The sequence below is a fragment of the Vigna radiata genome, unplaced genomic scaffold (genome assembly GCF_000741045.1).
Source record: "Vigna radiata var. radiata cultivar VC1973A unplaced genomic scaffold, Vradiata_ver6 scaffold_189, whole genome shotgun sequence".
NCBI classification, from domain to species: Eukaryota; Viridiplantae; Streptophyta; class Magnoliopsida; order Fabales; family Fabaceae; genus Vigna; species Vigna radiata.
The window spans coordinates 10,653-31,404 of NW_014541997.1; the positions used below are offsets into that span (position 1 = coordinate 10,653).

General features: G+C 35.3%; 1 protein-coding gene across 1 annotated transcript; it reads left to right on the forward strand.

Moving 5' to 3' along the window:
- Positions 1-4,975: 4,975 nt before the first annotated feature.
- Positions 4,976-5,524, forward strand: LOC106778778. Its single transcript, XM_014666766.1, has one exon. It carries the CDS (start codon positions 4,976-4,978, stop codon positions 5,522-5,524), a length of 549 nt encoding a protein of 182 aa, XP_014522252.1.
- Positions 5,525-20,752: the final 15,228 nt, after the last annotated feature.

The following is a 20,752-nucleotide window of genomic DNA, read 5'->3' on the forward strand; positions in this document are numbered from 1 at the left end:
TCCAGAAAAACCAATTTTCTTGTTAGCCCAGCCACAATACAAGCCTTGGAAAAAGTCCTTGTGATGACATTTGCATGTGAAGATATTGATTGTTTTAGATGAATGACAATATTGTTTTATGTGACATGTGAACAGTAGAGAGTAGAGTGACCTCCTAAACACTTGAGTGATTGAGTGAAACACTTGCTTGATGAGAATTGTTAAATCCATGTTTACATCTATGTTTAGTTGATTGATCATTCATGAGCAAAGCATCTGTTGGAAGAAGATTGATTATGTGAACTAATTTGGATTGAAAACATGCATACATCTTTGTAGTATTCCACTGAAAATTGAAATTGTATAAAAACTTGTCATGAGAAAAGGAAAGCCAGGTTTTGTCTTGTTTGCTTGAGGACAAGCAAAGTTCTAAGTCTTGGGTTGTGATAACGGTCTAAAAACCATTATTTTCATACTTAAATTTGATAGTAAAACACACCCTTTAAGGCTTAGAATGAGCTTTAAATCATGTAAAACCTTTAGTTGAGTCTCTTGTGAGTCAAAAGTTGGTTTTAGAGATATTATGCTTGTTTTGCATTGTTTTGCAGTGTTTTTTGATGAATTAAAGATGGAAGTGAAGTAAGGTGGACTTAGACCCATGAAAGAAGGAGAAAAATGATGAAAAGAAGGGTCAAACAAGCTGCTGAGCGCCAGAATGGTCCGTTGAGCGCTCATAGCGATTAGAGGGAAACTGCTCAGCGGCAAAACTGACCGCTGAGCGGTCAGAGCGGCTAGAGGCAAACCGCTCAGCGGTCACATTAGGCGTCTGGGCGGTTGTCTGTTATTTTAGCTAGATTTTGTAAATCTTTCTGTTATCTATCTGTTATCTTTTTGGGCTTATATATAGCCCCAGTGCGAATTAGATAGGGATTCTTTTGGCAGAGAGAATGTCCAGAGCTATTCCACACACCTTGGAGGAGATTTCTTGGATGCTTAGGCTCCTTCTTATCAAATCTAGGGTTTGTTTTTCCATTCTTTCATTATTTTCATCTAGTTTCACCATGATTATGGTGAACTAAACCCTTTGTTCTTGGGGAACAATGTAATCTTTTGAAACTCTCATATATTGAATTTCTTATTTATTTCATATGCTTGTCATATACTTGTTTATCAATTGTTGGGTTCTCATCTGCGCTCAATGCTTTTATTGTTTAACTCATTCAGTAAATGATGTTTGTCTTTATCGATATGGGGACGTACGGTAATGTCATGAACTGGTGGGAAATTCCTTTATTATGCCAATATCGCCTAGGGATAGGGGTAGGACAGTCAATTGTATTTGCTTCAGAAAGCATTGCATTATTAGTTATTAGGGGAGGCTAGGGATAACAAGCCGAGAATTAGTAATAGGCTCTTTTCACCAAGGAATTGGGTTAAGGGTAATTAAGAAAGTATGCATGTCAATTAGATAAACAAGTGAATTAAATTAAAAAGAGTAGATATATGAGAGTGAATAAGATGAAATTGTAAACCCCAACAACACCATTCATCCATATTTTCTCAAAACCAATTGAATCAACTGCATTGCATGTTTATTTTTTTGTTCTTTGCATACAACCACCAAATTTATTCTCTTTTCTCAAGTCTTACAAGATTAGGTTACATGAAAGTTAAGGCTTAAGAGTCCTTTGGGAAAACGATACTCGGACTTACCCATTTATATTACTTGAAAACGATCTGGTACACTTGCCAGGGACTTAACAGTATGTAGGATATAATTCATACTAGGAGCAAGAAAAATAAACAACCTCTTCTTGAAGGTTTGAGTGAAACCCGGAGGAAAAGGAGAATTTGAACTTCTAGAGAATTATTCCCTCCTCTGGAGATATTGTTGCAACCCTCACCAGAAGCATCTAACCAGAGCACAGAAGAGATGGTTGAGGAGGAAGCTCCTATGAGACGCACTATGGCGGATGCTACCACTGCTTTTGGCCCTCAACATTTTAATAGCATTGCAAGGCCGAGGGTCAATGCACTGAACATGGAGGTGAAACCGGCTTTGATTCAATTGGTAAAGAGCAACCAATTCAATGGACTGTCAAATGAAAGTCCATATGATCATCTCACCACATTCAATGAGATTTGCAACACGGTAAAGATCAATGGTGTACCAAATGAGGCTATTCAACTTAACTTGTTTCCTTTCTCATTGGGAGGCAATGCTAAGCTATGGTTGAACTCTTTCCCAGAGGATAACTTTACAACTTGAGAGGCTGTGCTGTCTAAATTTCTAAACAAATACTTCCCATAGTCAAAAATCAACAAAGGTAAACAAGATATTTCTTCTTTCAAGCAAGGCATGGAGGAAACCCTAGGCCAGGCATGGGATAAATATAAAAGCCTATTAAGGAAGACGCCTATGCATGGTTATGATGATACATTAGTAGTCCTTTCATTCCTTGGAGGTCTTGGCATTCAAACAAAGCTCTTGCTAGATGCAACAGAAAAAGGTAACATCAAGAACAAGACCGAAGAGGAAACATATGAATTGATAGATAACATGGCTACTAATGATATGGAGGTGCAAAGTGGAAGTGGAGATTTTCTTCAACAGAGAGAGCTCTCACAGTTACAATCTCAAGACACCTTGCTAGCGTAGAATAAGATTATTGCTCAACAACTGAAGAATTTGACAAAGATACTCTCTCAATTACCATAAGAGATACAAAACATTTCACAAGTTCAGCAACAACAACAGTCACTATGGCAACAAATATCCTCTTTATCTGGAAGAACTACAAAGCTTGAAGAAACTCTTAAGAAATTTATGCAGGCAACTATCTCCAATCAGAAGAGTACCAAAGCGGTCATTAGAAACTTGGAGATACAAGTTGGCCAATTGGCTAAAAAGTTGGAGGATATGCCTGACAAGAGTTTTGGGGCTAATACTAAAGTTATCCCTAAGGAAGAGTGCAATGCCATTATGACTAGAAGTGGCAAGATTTTGGATGAGAGAAAAGATGAGAGAAAAGAGAAAGTTGAGTTGAGTAAAAAAGAAGAAGAGAATGAAGAGAGAAGAGGTGAGGTTGAGAGAAAAGAAAAGGAGAGAGAAGAGGGAGAGAAAAAGGAGAAAGAAAAGAAGAGGGAAGAGATAAAAAAAGAAAAAATAATGGAGAAACCCTTCCTTATCCGAAAAGCTTTTCAAAGATTGAAAAAGAGAAGCAATATGGGCGTTTTGATGGAGATCTTCAAGCAATTGAAGATTACTATGCCTTTGACCGAAGCACTGCAGCAATTTCCTGCTTATGCGAAAAACATGAAGCAATTCCTCAAAAAGAAGAAGTATCTAGATGAGGAAACAATTGAAGTATAGGGTAATTGCAGTGCCATATTACAGAAGAGGCTTCCTCTCAAATTCAAAGATCTGGGGAGTTTCATCATCCCTTGCACCATTGGGAATTATGATATAGAGAAGGCTCTAGTTGACTTAGGAGCTAGTATCAATCTTATGCCCTTACTATGCTTAAGAATATTGGTGGTCTGGAGGTCAAACCTACAAAAGCAATCTTGCAAATGGCAAAAAGGTCCATCAAGCATCTGTATGGTGTCTGCTAGAAGACGTGGTGGTGAGAATTGATAAACCAAATTTCCAGTGGACTTTATAGTGATGGAGATGGAGGAAAATGAAGAGATATCGATCATTTTTGGATGACCATTCATGAAGACAGCCAAGGTTTTTTGAAAAACAGGTAGGCTTCCTTTTTACACCAAGAAGGGGGGTGAATTGGTGTTTTATCAAAAACAAAATCTTTTCGCAATCTTAGTATGCAGCGGAAAAACGTAGTTGACTGTGTTAATTGTAAAGTTGACTATAAAGTAAAAGTGCAGGAATAGAGAAAAGCAAACACTGATTTTTATACTGGTTCGGCCAACAATGCCTACATCCAGTGTCCTTCCATCCCAGGAAGCAAATGCACTATAATGGTTGCAGTTTTTACAACAAGGAATTTATAAAAGACCTTCACGTCAAAAATATAAATCTCCTCTCTAACCCTTAACCAAAATATAGGAAAAAACAACAGCAAGAAATGCAACAAGATATCCCCTCTTCTGCAATCTGCCAACCACTTTGAACAATCCTCAGAGTGAACTATCCCCTGTAATCACAACACGTCCAAAACCAACAGTCTTTACAGATGCCAAGCCAGAATCAATGTAGCAGTCTTCAAGGATGCCAAGCCTCAATGTGATCAAACCAGTAGCACCTTCTTTGTGCAGATTATGATGGAGCAATGTGTGTGCAGTCAGCCTCCCTTTGAATCTCTTTCAAGAAAGATCACTACCGTCTTCTTGGAGAATTGTTGGAGCTCTCTAACTGGAGAATTTAATCTGAAACAGAAAAGAAAATGTTAGTTCATCAAAAGTCTCTGAACAAAGTCGTGTTCAGCCTATTTATAATTTTTTGTTAAACAGATAGTCTCATAGTCGAATGGATTATGACAGTTATGACAGTTATGACAGTTATGACAGTTCAGTCAACCTTGTAGCATATAGTCAACCAAAAATAAAACACATTTAACACAGTTGACCAAGTCATCAATGCTCAACTAACTTTTAAAAATAGGTTAAATATATCTTTTGGTCCTCATATTTGTTCGCAAATCTCAACTCAGTCCTCGTTTTGTTTTTCGGTCTCAATTGGATCCATAAACTTGTAAAATTGAGTCAATTAGACCCTTTCCGTTAAGTTCTCATTGACGTTGTTTACTGTTGCCGTTGTAATGATGCTGATCTGTGTGATATTATTATGTGGAAATAAATTTTATTACGTGGAAATAAATTTTAATTGATGACATGAAATTAGATAAAATAAAAGTAAAGAAAAATAAAAACCATTCAAATTAGGGATTGAAGAGCAGATTCTTGAACGATTTAGGGTTATAAAGTCGTGTGCTGCAGATTTCTTTCTCCCATAATAGAAAGCATTGCCTCTGTCATGTGGAGGAGGAACCAAAATATTTGGTTGTCGACACTGGACCATAGTCATCCACATGTGCTCTCTTCACCATTGCCCTTTTTTCATCTTTTTCCACTACTCACCTCCTACCTCGTTCTCAAGCGCAGCAAGTCCACCGCCACATCCCGAACAAACCACTCCTTCCTCGACGCTGACCACGACCAGGATTTCTGTCCCAGGAAGAGACACGGCTTCTGGTCCTTTCTTTACCTTTCTTCCAAATCATCCAAGAAACTCAACTCCAAGAGCTTCAGGGGCACCAACACCAACACCAACATCAACGTCAACCACCCGCCCAGGATCTCTACCATTAACTCCGCACCAGGATCTACTTCTGTCAAGCCCAAGGAAAACACTTCCTCTGCTTCTTCTCTCAGGACTGACATTGTTGTTCAACAGGACACCAATAACAACAGTAACAGTCCCACTGCTCATGCCACTTCTTCTATGGAGCATAAGGTATCGAGATCCAGATCTGTTGGCTGTGGTAGTAGAAGGTTCTCTGGGGACTTCTTCGAGAAGATTTAAAAATGACAACTTTAAATCTGTAGGATACATATCTCGGGGGTGATTTGATACACAATAAGAATAAGAATGATGGGTCGGTCTGCATTTTCTGGAATCGAGACTTCTCGGCTTGAGAATTTAGGACAGAATGCCATTGCCATGATTGGGAAATGTTTGCTTCTTATTTTTTGTTATTGAGATTTTGGTTTCCACTATTATGACCGCTACTTATGAACCAGAGGATCATCTATTTCACCCTTCAAGAAAGATCATCCCATTTCTCACTTCCAAATCCAGTAATGAAGGTGAAGAACACAGAGATTGCCATGTCATAATCCTTTAATTTAAATAAAAAATTTACATAATCAAACAATGCACATCAGCATCACCACGCCACCATAGTTAGATGGCGTTAGTAAGAACTTAACGGAAAGGGCCTAATTGACTCAATTTTACAAGTTTATGGACTCAATTGAGACCAAAAAAAAAAACGAGGACTGAGTTGAGATTCACCAACAAATGAGGACCAAAAGATATATTTAACCTTAAAAATATAGCCGTTGGAGCGCAAGAGCATAACAAAATTTCAATCCAGACAAATAATACAGTCGAATGTGTTACACACATAGTCGACTTTAGTATGCAAAACATTGTGAAATTCTTTTCTTCTAAGAATTTCACGGAGCACTGATTCTCAAAATCTGTACAAAGATTGTAGCATCGTCGAATCTATTAGTAATGTAGTCGACTGCACTATAACTTTGTCACATAGTGATAAGTTCATAAAAGTGCTTGTGATTTTCAACTTTAAAACATGTGCACTAAAACACATGTAATGATGCATTGCACATAGCACATAAAGCACATAAACATGTTCAGCAGATATATCAATCAATCAACATAGGAACATGTAACAAAATACACAAACATGTTCAACAGATATAACAATTGATAACGGTTGAAAAACAATTATTCTCATATGTCATTTTAGACCAAATTACACCCTTTAAGGCTTAGAATCAAGCAAAACCCAATAAATGAGTCAGTTGAGAGTCAAAAGCTATGTTTAGCGATATTATGCTTGTTTTGCATTGTTTTGCAGCATTTTTTATGGAAGTGAAGAATGGAGTTGAAGATGAAGGTTTTAGACTCAGGACAGAGGAAGAAAACTGAAGAAAAGAAGAGTCTAGGAACCGCCTAGCGGCAAAATTCACCGCTGGGCGGTCCAATGCGAGGAGGTGGCACCAGGCGTGGACGCTGGGCGGATTTGCGAATATGGGCAAACCGCCGGGCGGTGGACCCCTAGCGCTGGGCGGTGGCGCGATTATGAGCTTGGGCCTGTTTTCTGTGAGGCTCCTCAGCTATAAATAGCCCTGTTACGATTTCATTCTCATTCTTTTGACAAAAGAGGGCGGCCAGACCTAATTTTCACTCTTTGGAGAAGATCTCTTGGATGCTTAATCTCCTTTTCATCCTATCTAGGGTTTGCTCTTCCATTCTTCCATTATTTTCATCTAGGTTCACCATGACAATGGTGAACTATACCCTTTTATTGTTGGGAGAAACAATGTAATCTTTTGAAACCCTCTTTTATTGAAACTCTTGTTTATTTATATGATTGTCATATGCTTTGATTATCAATTGTTGGGTTCTCATCCGCGCTTAAAGATTTTACCGTTTAACTCATTCGATAACTGTTGTTTGTCTCTATTGATACGGGAACGTACAATACTGTCATGAACTGGTGAGAAATTCCTTGATTAATGAAATACCACCTAGGGATAGGGAGGTAGGACAATCAATTGTTTTTGCTTCTGTTCGGTAATGCGTTGCTAGTTGCTAGGGGAGGCTAGGGATAGCAAGCCAGCAATTAGTAATAGGCTCTTCTCGCCGAGGGATCGGGTGAAGGGTAGGCCAAGAAAGTTTGCATAACAATTAGATTACAAAGCAATTTAAACAAGAGGAGTAGATAAGAGAGGGCAGATAAGATGAAATTGTAAACCCCCAACAACTCCATTCATCCATAGTCTTTTTCTTGTCAACTAAATCAAACACATTGCATGTTTATTTTCTGTCTTTGCATTCCAAACAATTAATTTTTCTCTACAAGTTTTACGATTTCGCTTCGCACGAACGATAAGGCCTTTCGAGTCTCTTGGGAAGAACGATATCGGACATTACCGATTATATTACTTGAACGATCTGGTTCACTTGCCAGTGAGTCAACAACAATCAATCAGCATAAGAACATGTAATTCATCAACAACATGTGCATGTTATTAAGCAATGTGTTGTCATCATCAAAAACTAGATTGACATGTAAATGATAACTCCCCCTGAAATGCAGGCATGTGAAGAAAAATGTGTAAAATGTAATACTCCCCCTACCATTATGCATGGATTTAAAAACCAGATCAGATGCACAATGCAGTATATCACAGAGTATACAAACAGTATAGAACAGAGTTGTATTAAAGACAAGATGTTAAACAGTTTAATCATGCAATGATACAATCATCAACAATCTCACAAAATTATCTCAACCAAGATATTTAAAACCAATTTAGATAAGAGATAATAATAGATAAACAAAATAAGCAATCAATGAAAGAAAACAAATTCTAGAATTGGAATTTATAACCCTGTTATGATCAGTCGATTGCATTATTTTCCCAGTCGAATGCATTGCTTCCCAAGGTTGTTGAATTCCACTTGTCGTTTCCAAAGCAATGTTCTTCCTGCAAAACCTTTCAAACAACTTTTCCAAATCAAGCATTTTAGTTATGCAGTAAAAATAATCAGAAACAATAGAAGTCAATATGTAAAGATGTGTAACAGATTAAGCATAATCGACTTCAATCATATTATAGTCGAATTTTCATCATTTTATACTACTATCTTTTAGAATTCCTAGTTCATTTCGAATTGTAAAATATCTCTCTCTATTTAGAGGTTTTGTAAAGATATCATCCCACTGATGCAAGGTATTGACATACTCAATCTTGATATAACCCTTAAGGTTGTGATCTTGGATGAAGTGATGCCTTATTTCAATGTGCTTAGTTTTCGAATGTAAAACATGATTCTTTGTCAGGTTTATGGCACTAGTGCTATCACATTTTAGAGGAATATTATATAGTTTAATACCATAATCCTCTAATTGACTCTTTATCCAAAGAGATTGTGCACGATAGCTTCCAGTTGCTATGAACTCAGCTTCTGTGGTGGATAAAGCCACACGTGCTTGTTTATTTGAATGCCAAGAGATCAATGATGATCCAAGTAAGTGACTGATAACGGTCTAAAAACCGTTATTTTCATACTTAAATTTGATATTAAAACACACCCTTTATGGCTTAGAATGAGCTTTAAATCAAGTAAAACATTTAGTTAAGTCATAAGAGAGTCAAAGTTGGTTTTAAAGATATTATGCTTGTTTTTAGATTGTTTTGCAGGGTTTAAAGGTGAATTGAAGATGGAAGTGAAGCAAGATGGACTTAGACCTATGAAAGAAGGAGAAAAATGATGAAAAGAAGGGGCAAGTGAGCCGCTGAGCGCCAGAATGGACCGCTGAGCGATCAAAGCGATTAGAGGGAAACCGCTCAACGACAAAACTAACCACTGAGCAGTCAAAGCGGCAAGAGGGAAACCACTGAGCGGTGAACTTAGGCGTCTGGGCGGGTATCTGTTTTTATTAGCTAGATTCTGTAATCTTTCTGTTATCTTTTTGGGCTTATATATAGCCCTAGTGCGAATCAAAACATATTCTTTTGGCAGAGAGAAACGTCCAGAGCTATTCCACACACCTTGGAGGAGGTTGCTTGGATGCTTAGGCTCCAATCTACCAAGTTTAGGGTTATTTCTTCCATTCTTCTATCATATTTCATCTAGTTTCACCATGATTATGGTGAACTAAACCCTAGGTTGTTGGGGAACAATGTAATCTTTTGAAACTCATATATATCCAAATTCTTATTTATTTTATATGCTTGCATATGCTTGATTTATCAATTGTTGGGCTCTTCACCTTTGCTTAATGCTTTTATCGTTGAACTCATTCAGTAAATGTTGTTTTTCTTTATTGATACGAGGACGTACAGTAATGTCATGAACTGGTGTTGAANTCCTTGATTATGTTAATATCGCCTAGGGATAGGGGTAGGACGATCAATTGTATTTTTCTTCCGTTTATCATGCATTATTAATTGCTAGGGGAGGCTTAGCAAGTCGGTAATTAGTAATAGGCTCTTTTCACTAAGGGATTGGGTTAAGGGTAGATTAAGAAAGTTTGCATGACAATATGATACAAAAGCTAATTAAATAAGAAGAGTAGATATATGAGGGTGGATAAGATGAAATTGTAAACCCCAACAACTCCATTCATCCATAGTTTCTTAAAGACAATTGAATCATTGCATTTGCATGTTTACTTTTGTTCTTTGCATTAACAACTCCATTTAATTCTTTTCTCAAGTCTTACGCAATTAGTTTACATGAAAAGTAAGGCCTAAGAGTCCTTTGGGAAAATGATACTTGGACTTACCCATTTATATTACTTGATAACGATCTGGTACACTTGCCAAGGACTTAACAGTGACAAGTGCCACTGGTGCTTTTTCTGTCTAGTTTCTCCAAAATCAGAATCACTATAACCATTTAGAAAAATGTTTGTATCATTCGGATACGATAGTCCTAGGCCTTTGGTTCCTTTGAGGTATTTAAAATTTCTTTGTACAACAGTTAGATGTGATTTTTTAGGTGCAGATTGAAATCTAGAACAGAGACATACACTGTGCATTATGTCAGGCCTACTAGCAGTAAGATGGAGTAGAGATCCAATCATACCTCGATACATTTTTTGATCAACATTCTTTCCAGCCTCATCAAGTTCCAAATAACAGTTGGTTGTCATAGGAGTTGCAGCATCTTTACAGTCCAGCATTTTGAATATTTTTAGCAAATCATTGCAGTATTTGGACTGATGAATGACTTGTAGACCAAGAAAGTATGTTAATTCTCCCATCATGGACATTTCGAATTCTTCCTGCATAATTTTGAAAACTCTTTGCACAACATAGGGTTAGTTGAACCAAATATTATATGATCAACATATATTTGGAAATATAGTTTGTCCTCATTTGAACTCTTGATAAACACAGTTGAGTCAACTTTGCCTCTTGAGAATCCTTTCCTTATGAGAAATTCACTTAATCGTTCATACCAAGATCTTGGAGATTGCTTTAACCCATATAGAGCTTTTCTCGGTTTGTAAACATGATCAGGATGTTTAGAGTCTTCAAATCCTGGTGGTTGTTCAACATAAACTTCTTCCTTAATATACCCATTTAAGAACGTGCTTTTGACATCCATATGATATAGTTTGAATTTCATTGTAGATGTAATGGCTAGAAGTATTCTTATAGCTTCCAATGTGGCTACAGGAGCATATGTCTCGTGATAGTCGTTTCCTTCTTCCTGGCAGTAGCCCTTAGCTACTAATCTTGCCTTGTTCTTTATGATTTCACCAGAATCATCCATTTTGTTTCGGAATACCCATTTTGTACCTATAACTTGTACATCAGGTCTTCTAGGTGTGAGTTCACATACAATATTTCTTCTGAATTGGTTCAACTCTTCTTGCATAGCCAACATCTAATTTTCATCATTCACTGCCTACTCTACCTTTTTAGGCTCAATTTTGGATATGTAGGATCCATTCATGCAAAATTGATTCAATTACCTTCGCGTAGATACTCCTCTTGATATGTCTTCTTGGAGAATTCTTGGAGCTCTCTAACTGGAGAACTTAATCTGAAACAGAAATGAAAAAGTTAGTTCATCAAAAGTCTCTGAACAAAATTGTGTTCAACCTATTTATAGATTTCTTTTAAACAGATAGTCTCATAGTCGAAGATGCTACTAATACAGTCGATTGGATTATGACAGTTATAACAGTTCAGTCAAACTGTTATCATATAGTCAACCAAAAATAAAACACATTTAACACAGTTGACCAAGTCATCAATGCTCAACTAACTTTTAAAAATATTTTTGTTGGAGAGCAAGAGCATAACAGGATTTCAATCTAGACAAATAATACAGTCGAATGTGTTACACACATAGTTAACTTCAGTATGCAAAACAATTTGAAATTCTTTTCTTCTCAAAATTTCACAGAGCACTGATTCTCAAAATTTGTACAAAGATTTTAGCATAGTCGAATCTATTAGTAATGGAGTCGACTGCACTATAAATTTGTTACACAGTGATAAGTTCATAAAAGTGCTTGTGGTTTTTAGCTTTAAAACATGTGCAATAAAACATATGTAATGATGCATTACACATAGCACATAAAGCACACAAACATGTTCAGCAGATATATCAATCAATAAACATAGGAACATGTAACCCAATACATAAACATGTTCAACAAATATAACAATCAATCAGCATAAGAACATGTAATTCATAACAACATGTGCTTGTTATTAAGCAATGTGATGTCATCATCAAAAACTAGATTGATATAGAAATTGTGTTGTCAACAATCTCAACAAGGTTGTCATTCATGTAGATGATGGATTGCTAACATTGAAGGATCAAGAATGAGAGGTAACTTTTAATGTCTTTGAAGATGGACAGGCAATTCAAGAGAAACAGACTAGTCTTAAAACATTAGATGAAGTTCTATCAGTGACTAGTCTACCAGATAAAGCTGTCAAGTCGGTCAAGAAAAGCATTAATTGTTTCTCTACAAAAGAGGAAGGAGAGGAAGAAGAGAAGGAAGAAAAACTTGTTCACCAACACCCTGATGTGAAGAGTAATGAACCCAAACCTGGCACACCGATAAAATTCAAAAACAGGTTATGGGTTGTTAAGAATATTAAAGAAAAAGGGATTCTTGAGATTGAAGCTCCTTATTCTAGGAGAGTGAAGTTGGTGGCCAGGAAATTGCTGAGATTTTGTCAGTGTTATGAAGGAAGGAAGAGCATTAACATTAAAGATCTAGATTGAGTTTATTAGGTCAAGCTAGTGACGTTAAGGAAGCGCTTACTGGGAAGCAACCTAGGTTTCTAAACCTATCTTTTTAATTTATGCTTTATATGCTTCTGGTTTTTGAATAGGTGTTGATGTACTTGGTTTAAAAATTATATTTGATGCAATAGGTTGATGATGATTTAATGAGTGTGATTGATGATGCTTTTATATTGATTGATGTTGAGATGATATATGAGATGTTATATACAGTTGGTGGTTCACAATATGTGTGAACAGATGCATGATGATATGATTGTGGTTGTGATACTGGGCAGGATGTGTATCTATGTATTGGAACTTGAAATTAGTATATGTGAGGTTTTGAACTTTAGAGTTTTTAATTGAATGATTGTTATTACTTTGAAAGCATGAATGACTTTGCCCAAGTTTATATGATTAAATCACTTGCTTGCTTATCTCATATGATCAAGGCCACTTTTGATTAGCCCTTTCTTAGCCAATGCATAAATTTTTGTCCCAAATAAAAATAGCACAATGTGTTCTACCCTTTTTGAACCAAAACCCTAAACAGTATGTGAAAACCCTTTTGAAAATCTTTACCTTGAGTAAAGTTGAGAATTATTGTGTGGTATTGATAAAGGTTCAAGTTTGGGGTTGTTGGGAAAGTTGAAAAAGAAAGATAAACATTGAGCTAATGTGTTGAGCAAAGCATGAAAAAGATGAAAAAGATAGAAAAGATAGAATGAGAAGAAAAGCTCAATGCAAAGAAAAGGGAAAGTTGGGAATGAGTAAGATTAGTTGTTTAAAGAGAGTTTGTGCTTAAATTATAAATATGAATAACTCTCTTAACTCAAGGATTTTGTGATCCAGAAAAACCAATGTTCTTCTTAGCCCAACCACGTTACAAGCCATGGAAAGTCCTTATGATGATAACTTGCTGCGAGTATGATTGATTGTGGTAAAATGAAAGGCAAAGTTAATTTGTGTGACATTGTGATGGTAGAGAGAATGAGTCACCTCAATATACACTTGTATGCTAGAGTGTAACACTTTCCTTGGTGAGGAGTAGTTCCAGTTATACATGATTGCATCTGCGCTTGGTTAATTGGTCATTCACGATAATAGCACACTAGTGCATAATTGACTTATAACGTCACCCATTAGATGTCAGTTAGAGGGGGCAGCGACGTAAATTATTGACCGGTGGCAATTGCATAAATAAGTGAAGCCTATAGATGTTTGTTAGGCGGGGGACCGACGTCTATAATACTATAGACGTCGATGCCCCTAGAAACTAACGTTTATATGTCTGACAGGTAAGTGAAAAGTCATTTCTTTTCGTCATATAGACGTCGGTGCCCCTCAGACCCGACGTCTATAGTCCAACAATTAGGTGAAAATTTAAATTTTTCCGCCATCTAGATGTCTGATCCCGCCACCTGACATCTATATGCGATTATAGACGTCAGGGCCCCAACTAATCGATGTCTATAGTCTGAGAATGTATGTGAAAATTCATTTGTTTCCGCCAAGTAGACGTTGGTGACCCTCAGACCCAACGTTTATAGTCTGATAGGTAGGTGAAAATTTAATTTTTGCCGCCATCTAGACGTCTGATCCTGCCACCTAACGTCTATATGCGATTATAGACGTCAGGGTCCCAACTAATCGACGTCTATAGTCTGACCAAGTATGTGAAAAGTCATTCATTTCTGCCAAGTAGACGTCGGTGACCCTCAAGCCCGACGTCTATAGTCTGACAAGTAGGTGAAAATTTAATTTTTTTCTGCCATCTAGACGTCTGATCTCGCCACCTGACGTCTATATGCGATTATAGACGTCAGGGCCTCAACTAATCGACGTCTATAGTCTGACCAGGTATGTGAAAAGTCATTCATTTCTGCCTACTAGACGTCTCATCCCGCTAAGCCGACGTCTATGTATAACAAAAATATTAATTTTTAAATGGAATGGACATCACATTAGTGAGGCGCCCGACGTATATGCGATTATAGATGTCGGCTTTGTGGGCAACGAACGTCTAATTTCTTGTTAAATTATCGGTGCAAACCAACAGTTTGATCGTCTTCCTTCACCTTTTCTCTCCGCTTCACTGCATTTCCAGGTGCGTTTGATGTCCTGTGAACCATTTAAAGTTGTTTTTACTCCGTTTAAAGTAATCTTTGATGTATTATCTTCAATTTGAAGCGATTAAAATGAGTTTTCGTTGTGTTTTGGTGCAGTTTTTCTTGTGTCTTTGGGTAGCGTAGTGCACCTTCTCCCTTTTCTAATTTCCTCATAAGAAAAACTTACGTTTTTTGGATTTCTTATGGCATTCCAACCTGAAGTCGAACCTGGGTCCTGGCATAGTGCCATTCCCACCGCCAATGAAAAAGAATACGGTGTAGGTAATTAATTAATTATCTTTACTATTACAATATTATTTCACAAAATCACTGACTTAAGCATTATAGTATCTTTCACATGTATGAACGAAACTTAGATAATGGAGGACCATCAGGAATTTCATCCCGTCTTCAGCATAACTTTTAGTACTTTGAGTTCAACACTCTAACATCCCAATTAATATAGCCTTACACTATACTTAAATCCAGGAGTTATCAATAATAATAAAATAGAACAATGGATGAATAGACAATTTTTACCAAATAAGAATATATGAAATATCCATAAAACTTAAACTGTACAAGAATTAAGAGTCTTATACAACTTTGCCATTTAGACTGAACGGTTATTCAACACTAGGTGAACCGAACGGTTTCTAATCTACACCTAACCTTAAAAGCTAGCCTATGGACCGAACGGTCCTACACTATCAACAGGCTGATCGGCTTGCAAAGCTTCCCCCAATGAATCTTCAATACCACCATCTGTTCACATCCATTGCATGATCATTGCAGTGAAGAGAATGATCGAACGGGAAATTACCAAACGAATAATACAGACATGACAGGAAAAATAAGGGTAAGTTTATGTAATTTAACTAATCAAATCCAACATTTCATTTAAGCATATCAATTGAACGATCTAAGACAGTAAATCTATCATACATTCATCATACAAGTATAACAATCAAAAACCGAACATATAAATCATAATAATCGACCACTTTGACACTGACTGTCCGGACTGTATGAATATGTAGCTATGGTCGTTCTTGCACCCGTGGGTGGTAACCTGGAATAAACCATCAGTATTACCGCAACATGAATAACCCTTGAGCTTGCCATACGAGGTTAGCCCGTTAAAACACCTTAGGTCAAGGTTGTACACACCGCCTAGGCTAGAGCCTCCTGCCATTCTCACCACATGCATCTCTCTCTATAGTGAGCATTAGAATATCAGGATGAACACCAATACAAAGGTGACCATATTCATACTTTACCACTCAGCATCAATTCTTCATACTGTATGAACCATGTAGCTCGTCGTTTTTTGCACCCGGGTGGACTTGGCTGGGATACACTCAACAGACCGCCACCCGAGGTTAGTCTAATTCAGCTACCTCGGTATAGAAATACCCTAAGGCTAAAGGACCTCCTTGGAATTCTCTTTCACAACCATACGATTTACTCCATAATAATTATTATCATATTCATGCACCCAAACATTCAAACAGAATCATATATTAACACTTTCAATCAAGAACGAGAACTAGAGACACTAACACTTTAAAATATGAATAGGACCGAATGGTTAAAATTACCTCAATTAAGTACCATGATTGAACGGTCAAGTAACATGTTGGCTCTAATTTGAGCCGAATACCATTTAAGACTAGAAACACAAATCCCTTAATCAAAGCAAGAACTTAACTATACTAATATAGCTTTGACCGAACACCTAAAGCTTAGGCCGAACACTTTGGAACTTTGGCCGAGCACTTATAGCTACAACCGAACACTTTAAGCTTTGTCCGAGCACTTAGAGCTAAGGCCGAACACTTGGAGCTTTGGTCGAGCATGTAAAGCTAAGGCTGAACACTTGGAGCTTTGGNGAACACTTGGAGCTTTGGTCGAGCATGTAAAGCTAAGGCTGAACACTTGGAGCTTTGGCCGAGCATTAGGCCGATCACTTAATAATAGGATAAAGTTCTCTTCAAAGACCGAGCGTTAGAACAGACCGAACGCTCTTCAAGGGATCGAGTGTTAGTACGTGACTAAAACACTCTTTAATGGGCCGAGTGTCAGTACAAGACCAAACACTCTTTATGAAATCGAGTGTCAGTATAAGACCGAGCACTCTTTAAAAATATTATTATACAATATCGAGTGCTTAGTCTACGACCGAGCACTGGATCTATGACCTAGCACTTTAAACATATATATATATATATATATATATATATATATATATATATATGACCAAACAGATAATGAAACTTTCTTAAGTTATTTTGAATGCCTTCACTAAACTACTTAGTAAAATAAAAATGCATATAACCTCTTAAGAGACTGATCGGTCTGCCACTGGAAACACCACTTCCCGTCCAACTTGCATGTGTAAGGCATGCCGCCAGCATTCATCCTGAGCCAGGATCGAACTCTCCATGAGATTCCTAGTTGCATTACTTATAGCTTCCTTGTTCATAGACAAAGCTGATTCGGAATTCTCTTTCATTCCAAGGCATCACTTGTATCCAGGCGATTCATATTCGACTGGAGTTCGCTCCCAGAAATATAGCCCCCCCGCCCTTCGTGCAATCCCACGAGCCTCTTATCCATTCTCCATTACTTTATTATTCGATCAATTCTTATTCGATCACGGCATCCAAATAGAAAAACTTATACTGAAATCTCCTACAGAAGATAATTCAGTCAAGATCGAACGTCCTAGGAAAATACCGAATGGTCATTAACATGACCTCGATCAAGTTGCAGACTCCTACAAAGTTTCGACTTAAACTTATTGCTACTAAATTCTTATCTAGTTTTCATGACAATTTATCCAACATTAAAGCATTCAATCAAACATGTAACATTCCAATATCAACCAAGTCATCAACATACCATCATTCAAGCATACAACCATTCATAACAGATAAACATAACTAAATTATATAAGCTTCCCTTACCTTTATATCCAGAATTCCTAAGCATTTCCCCGACTGCTTTGTTCCTTAAGTTACTCTTATAGCTTCCCAAACTATCTTCAAAAAGGGTTGAATTATTTTTACTATGGAATCAAATACATACGAACTATTTCAGGGAGGAATGAAAGACTACATGCAAGCTGAAAACACTTGCATGCCTAGAAGAGCGCAAGAATTTCAAAGGACAAGAAAGGTTTGAACTTACCAGCCCAAACCGAAAATTGATCGGTGCAAGTGAAAGAGCTTGCCACCAGGATGCTTTAAACGTTGTCTGAAGGTTGATCGGAACAGTAGCAAGGTCAAAATTTTAGAGAGAAGGTGAAGAGTTTTAAAGAGAAGGAGAAGAATATGGAGGAGAAAACGAAGATCGAAAATTTGGGGAAGAAGAGTGCATGCAGAGAAAATGACACCAGATTTTAAAGTCCTAACTTAAATACTGCTTAAAGAAAATGATCGGTCCATTCTACTGCTCACACCTGTCTTCCACTTTCTAGATCTCACACTCTCTGTCTTGACACTTGAATTCCACAAAAAGGGGAATTAAATGAATGTGACAGTTTGAACTTTCAATAAATGGAATATTTAACTGACGTGACAAACACCATACCCAAAACAATTTGTATTTTATATAACGTACTTCAATTTTATTTGATTCATTTACTCAATAAATATTTGCGAAAAGTTTGTATATTTTCTTCAATCTTTCATTTTAAAGTTGACATGATATATACTAAAGAAAGTCTTTTAATTATGTAGCCAAACGAGTATGCATGAACTTTTCTTATAACAAAACATGTTTATTTCATCTCACTATTTTTAGTTAAATTTCTTCTCTGGGTGATCTTCTTTTGCTTCATTATATTTAAACTTGAAACTGTGGACTAAAGAAATTGAGTTTAATATGATTTGAACTAATAAAATGTTAGTTAAAAAGAACAATATTTTATAAAACCACTTTCAACATGCTTTATTAAAGACAACAAATTTAATATATATAATTGAATATAAGGTAATATATTTTTACATTTGGTATATTTTAATTTAATTGTATTGAACATAATTGTCAAAGAAGCACATCAAAGGACATCTGTACGAGTTAGACAATTGGGCCATTGGTGCTACCTCTTGTTTTTAAAATTGCCATTATCCATCGGTGGCACATGCTACACCCTAAACTACCGTCATTCCATGACCTACATATTAATATACACACTCCTTTAATTTGACATATATTGTCACGTGAAAAATTCCACAAAAAACAAAATAAAAAAAATCTATAAGGTATGAATTTTTCTGTCGGTTAATCCTTCGTTTTAATTAAATTATTAATTATTTTATTAAATTTTTTATTAAAAATATTATTAAGTGTGTGTGTATATATATATATATATATATTAACTTAAAAAAATGAAAAAGATATTTTAAAATTTTTAAAAGAAACTAAGTGAAGAAGAATTCATTTTTAAAATTTTATTTTCATTTTCAGAGACAAAATTAGTTATTACTCCAAGTTCATTAGGGTCACACAATTAGAATATATCACTTTGTTCTTCAAATAAATAATATTTTTTTCTATATATTTAAAATATTTACAACAAAGCTCGTGCTATTTATACTGTTTCAACGCTACAATCAACTACCTAAAATAACTTGATGTGGGGCATTCTTAAGAGGTATATTTAAAGGGGTAAAAAGTAAGAAAAGGAGATAAGATTTAATGAATAAAATAAAAATAAGACAATAAAATGATTATATAAAAAAAGATTACAAAAGTTATATAATATGACTTTTGAAAACAGAAAACTCAGTCTTAAACTATAGTTTTGATAATGAGACACCAAAGTGGTATAAATTTATAGTTTTTGAATTTCATTAGAGCACTTGAATTGTATATCATTTATGTTCTACCCTATAATACACTTTATTACTTCATATTTTTGTTCAAATTCATAAATACATTAAAATTATATATATATATATATATATATATATATATATATATATATATATATATATATGATTTAAATTTCTTTTTGGTCCCTAAACTATGAGTATATGTTCAGTTTAGTCCTCATTTTTAAAACTGTAAACCTTTTATTCCTATGTTATAAAAAATATATCAAATGAGTCATTTTTTGATGTTCATGGTCAAAGCACAAAGAGCAATCTAAAGTGCTGTTATTATTAAGAAACAAATCAGAGCAATCTAAAGATGTAGTAGTTGTTAAGAAACAACCAAAAATAGTATTTCATATCAAAAAAGGACTCATTTGATACAATTTTTTATAACTTAGGAATCAAAGATTTACATATTTAAAAATGGGGACTAAACTGAACATCTGCTTATAACTTAGGGATCAAAATGAGGTTTAAACATATATATATATATATATATATATATATATATATATTTGGGTAAACAATATTAAGAACGTGTTACTTTAAATGACTAAATAAATAAATAAAGGTGGACATTCTATATAAATTAAGTACATAAGTAACCATGTGTAAATAATCACTACATGTGTGCAATGATGAGTCTAGATGTTAAACAAAGAATAATTGTAATGAAGTTAGGTAGAAAGAAAGTATACGAAGATTGAACTTGGGTTTCTTATTTCATATATTTGTTTTATTGCAAGGATCATTGTTATAAGGTAGAACAGATAATATTTAACAACTATAGTCAACTAACAGTTAAGATAATTAAATATATTTAAATAAATTCGATGTCCTAAACCATTGTTTTAAATGTTTAGTAAAAGTTTTTTATTCAAATCAAACACCTTTTGATTTAAATTCCTAAAAAAAATATCCATCTCTTTATTATGCTATTTTATCTAGTTATTTTAAATATCATTTTTAGTATTTCGTCTAATTTTTGTATTATAATAACAATATGAGATTTCTATTGTATGGTGTAATGTCTTGTCATTACATATGACGCAAAAAATTCAACTAGATTTTCAACAGATGTCACAAAACAAAATAAGAAACTTAAATTAAAAATTTTAATTTATTAAGTACGTAATTTAAAAAGAATAATTAGGCACTGAAAATAAAAATAAATGATATCTTACACACTTGTATAAGCTTAATTAATATTAGTTTAAACTTTGACATGAAAGGACAAATAA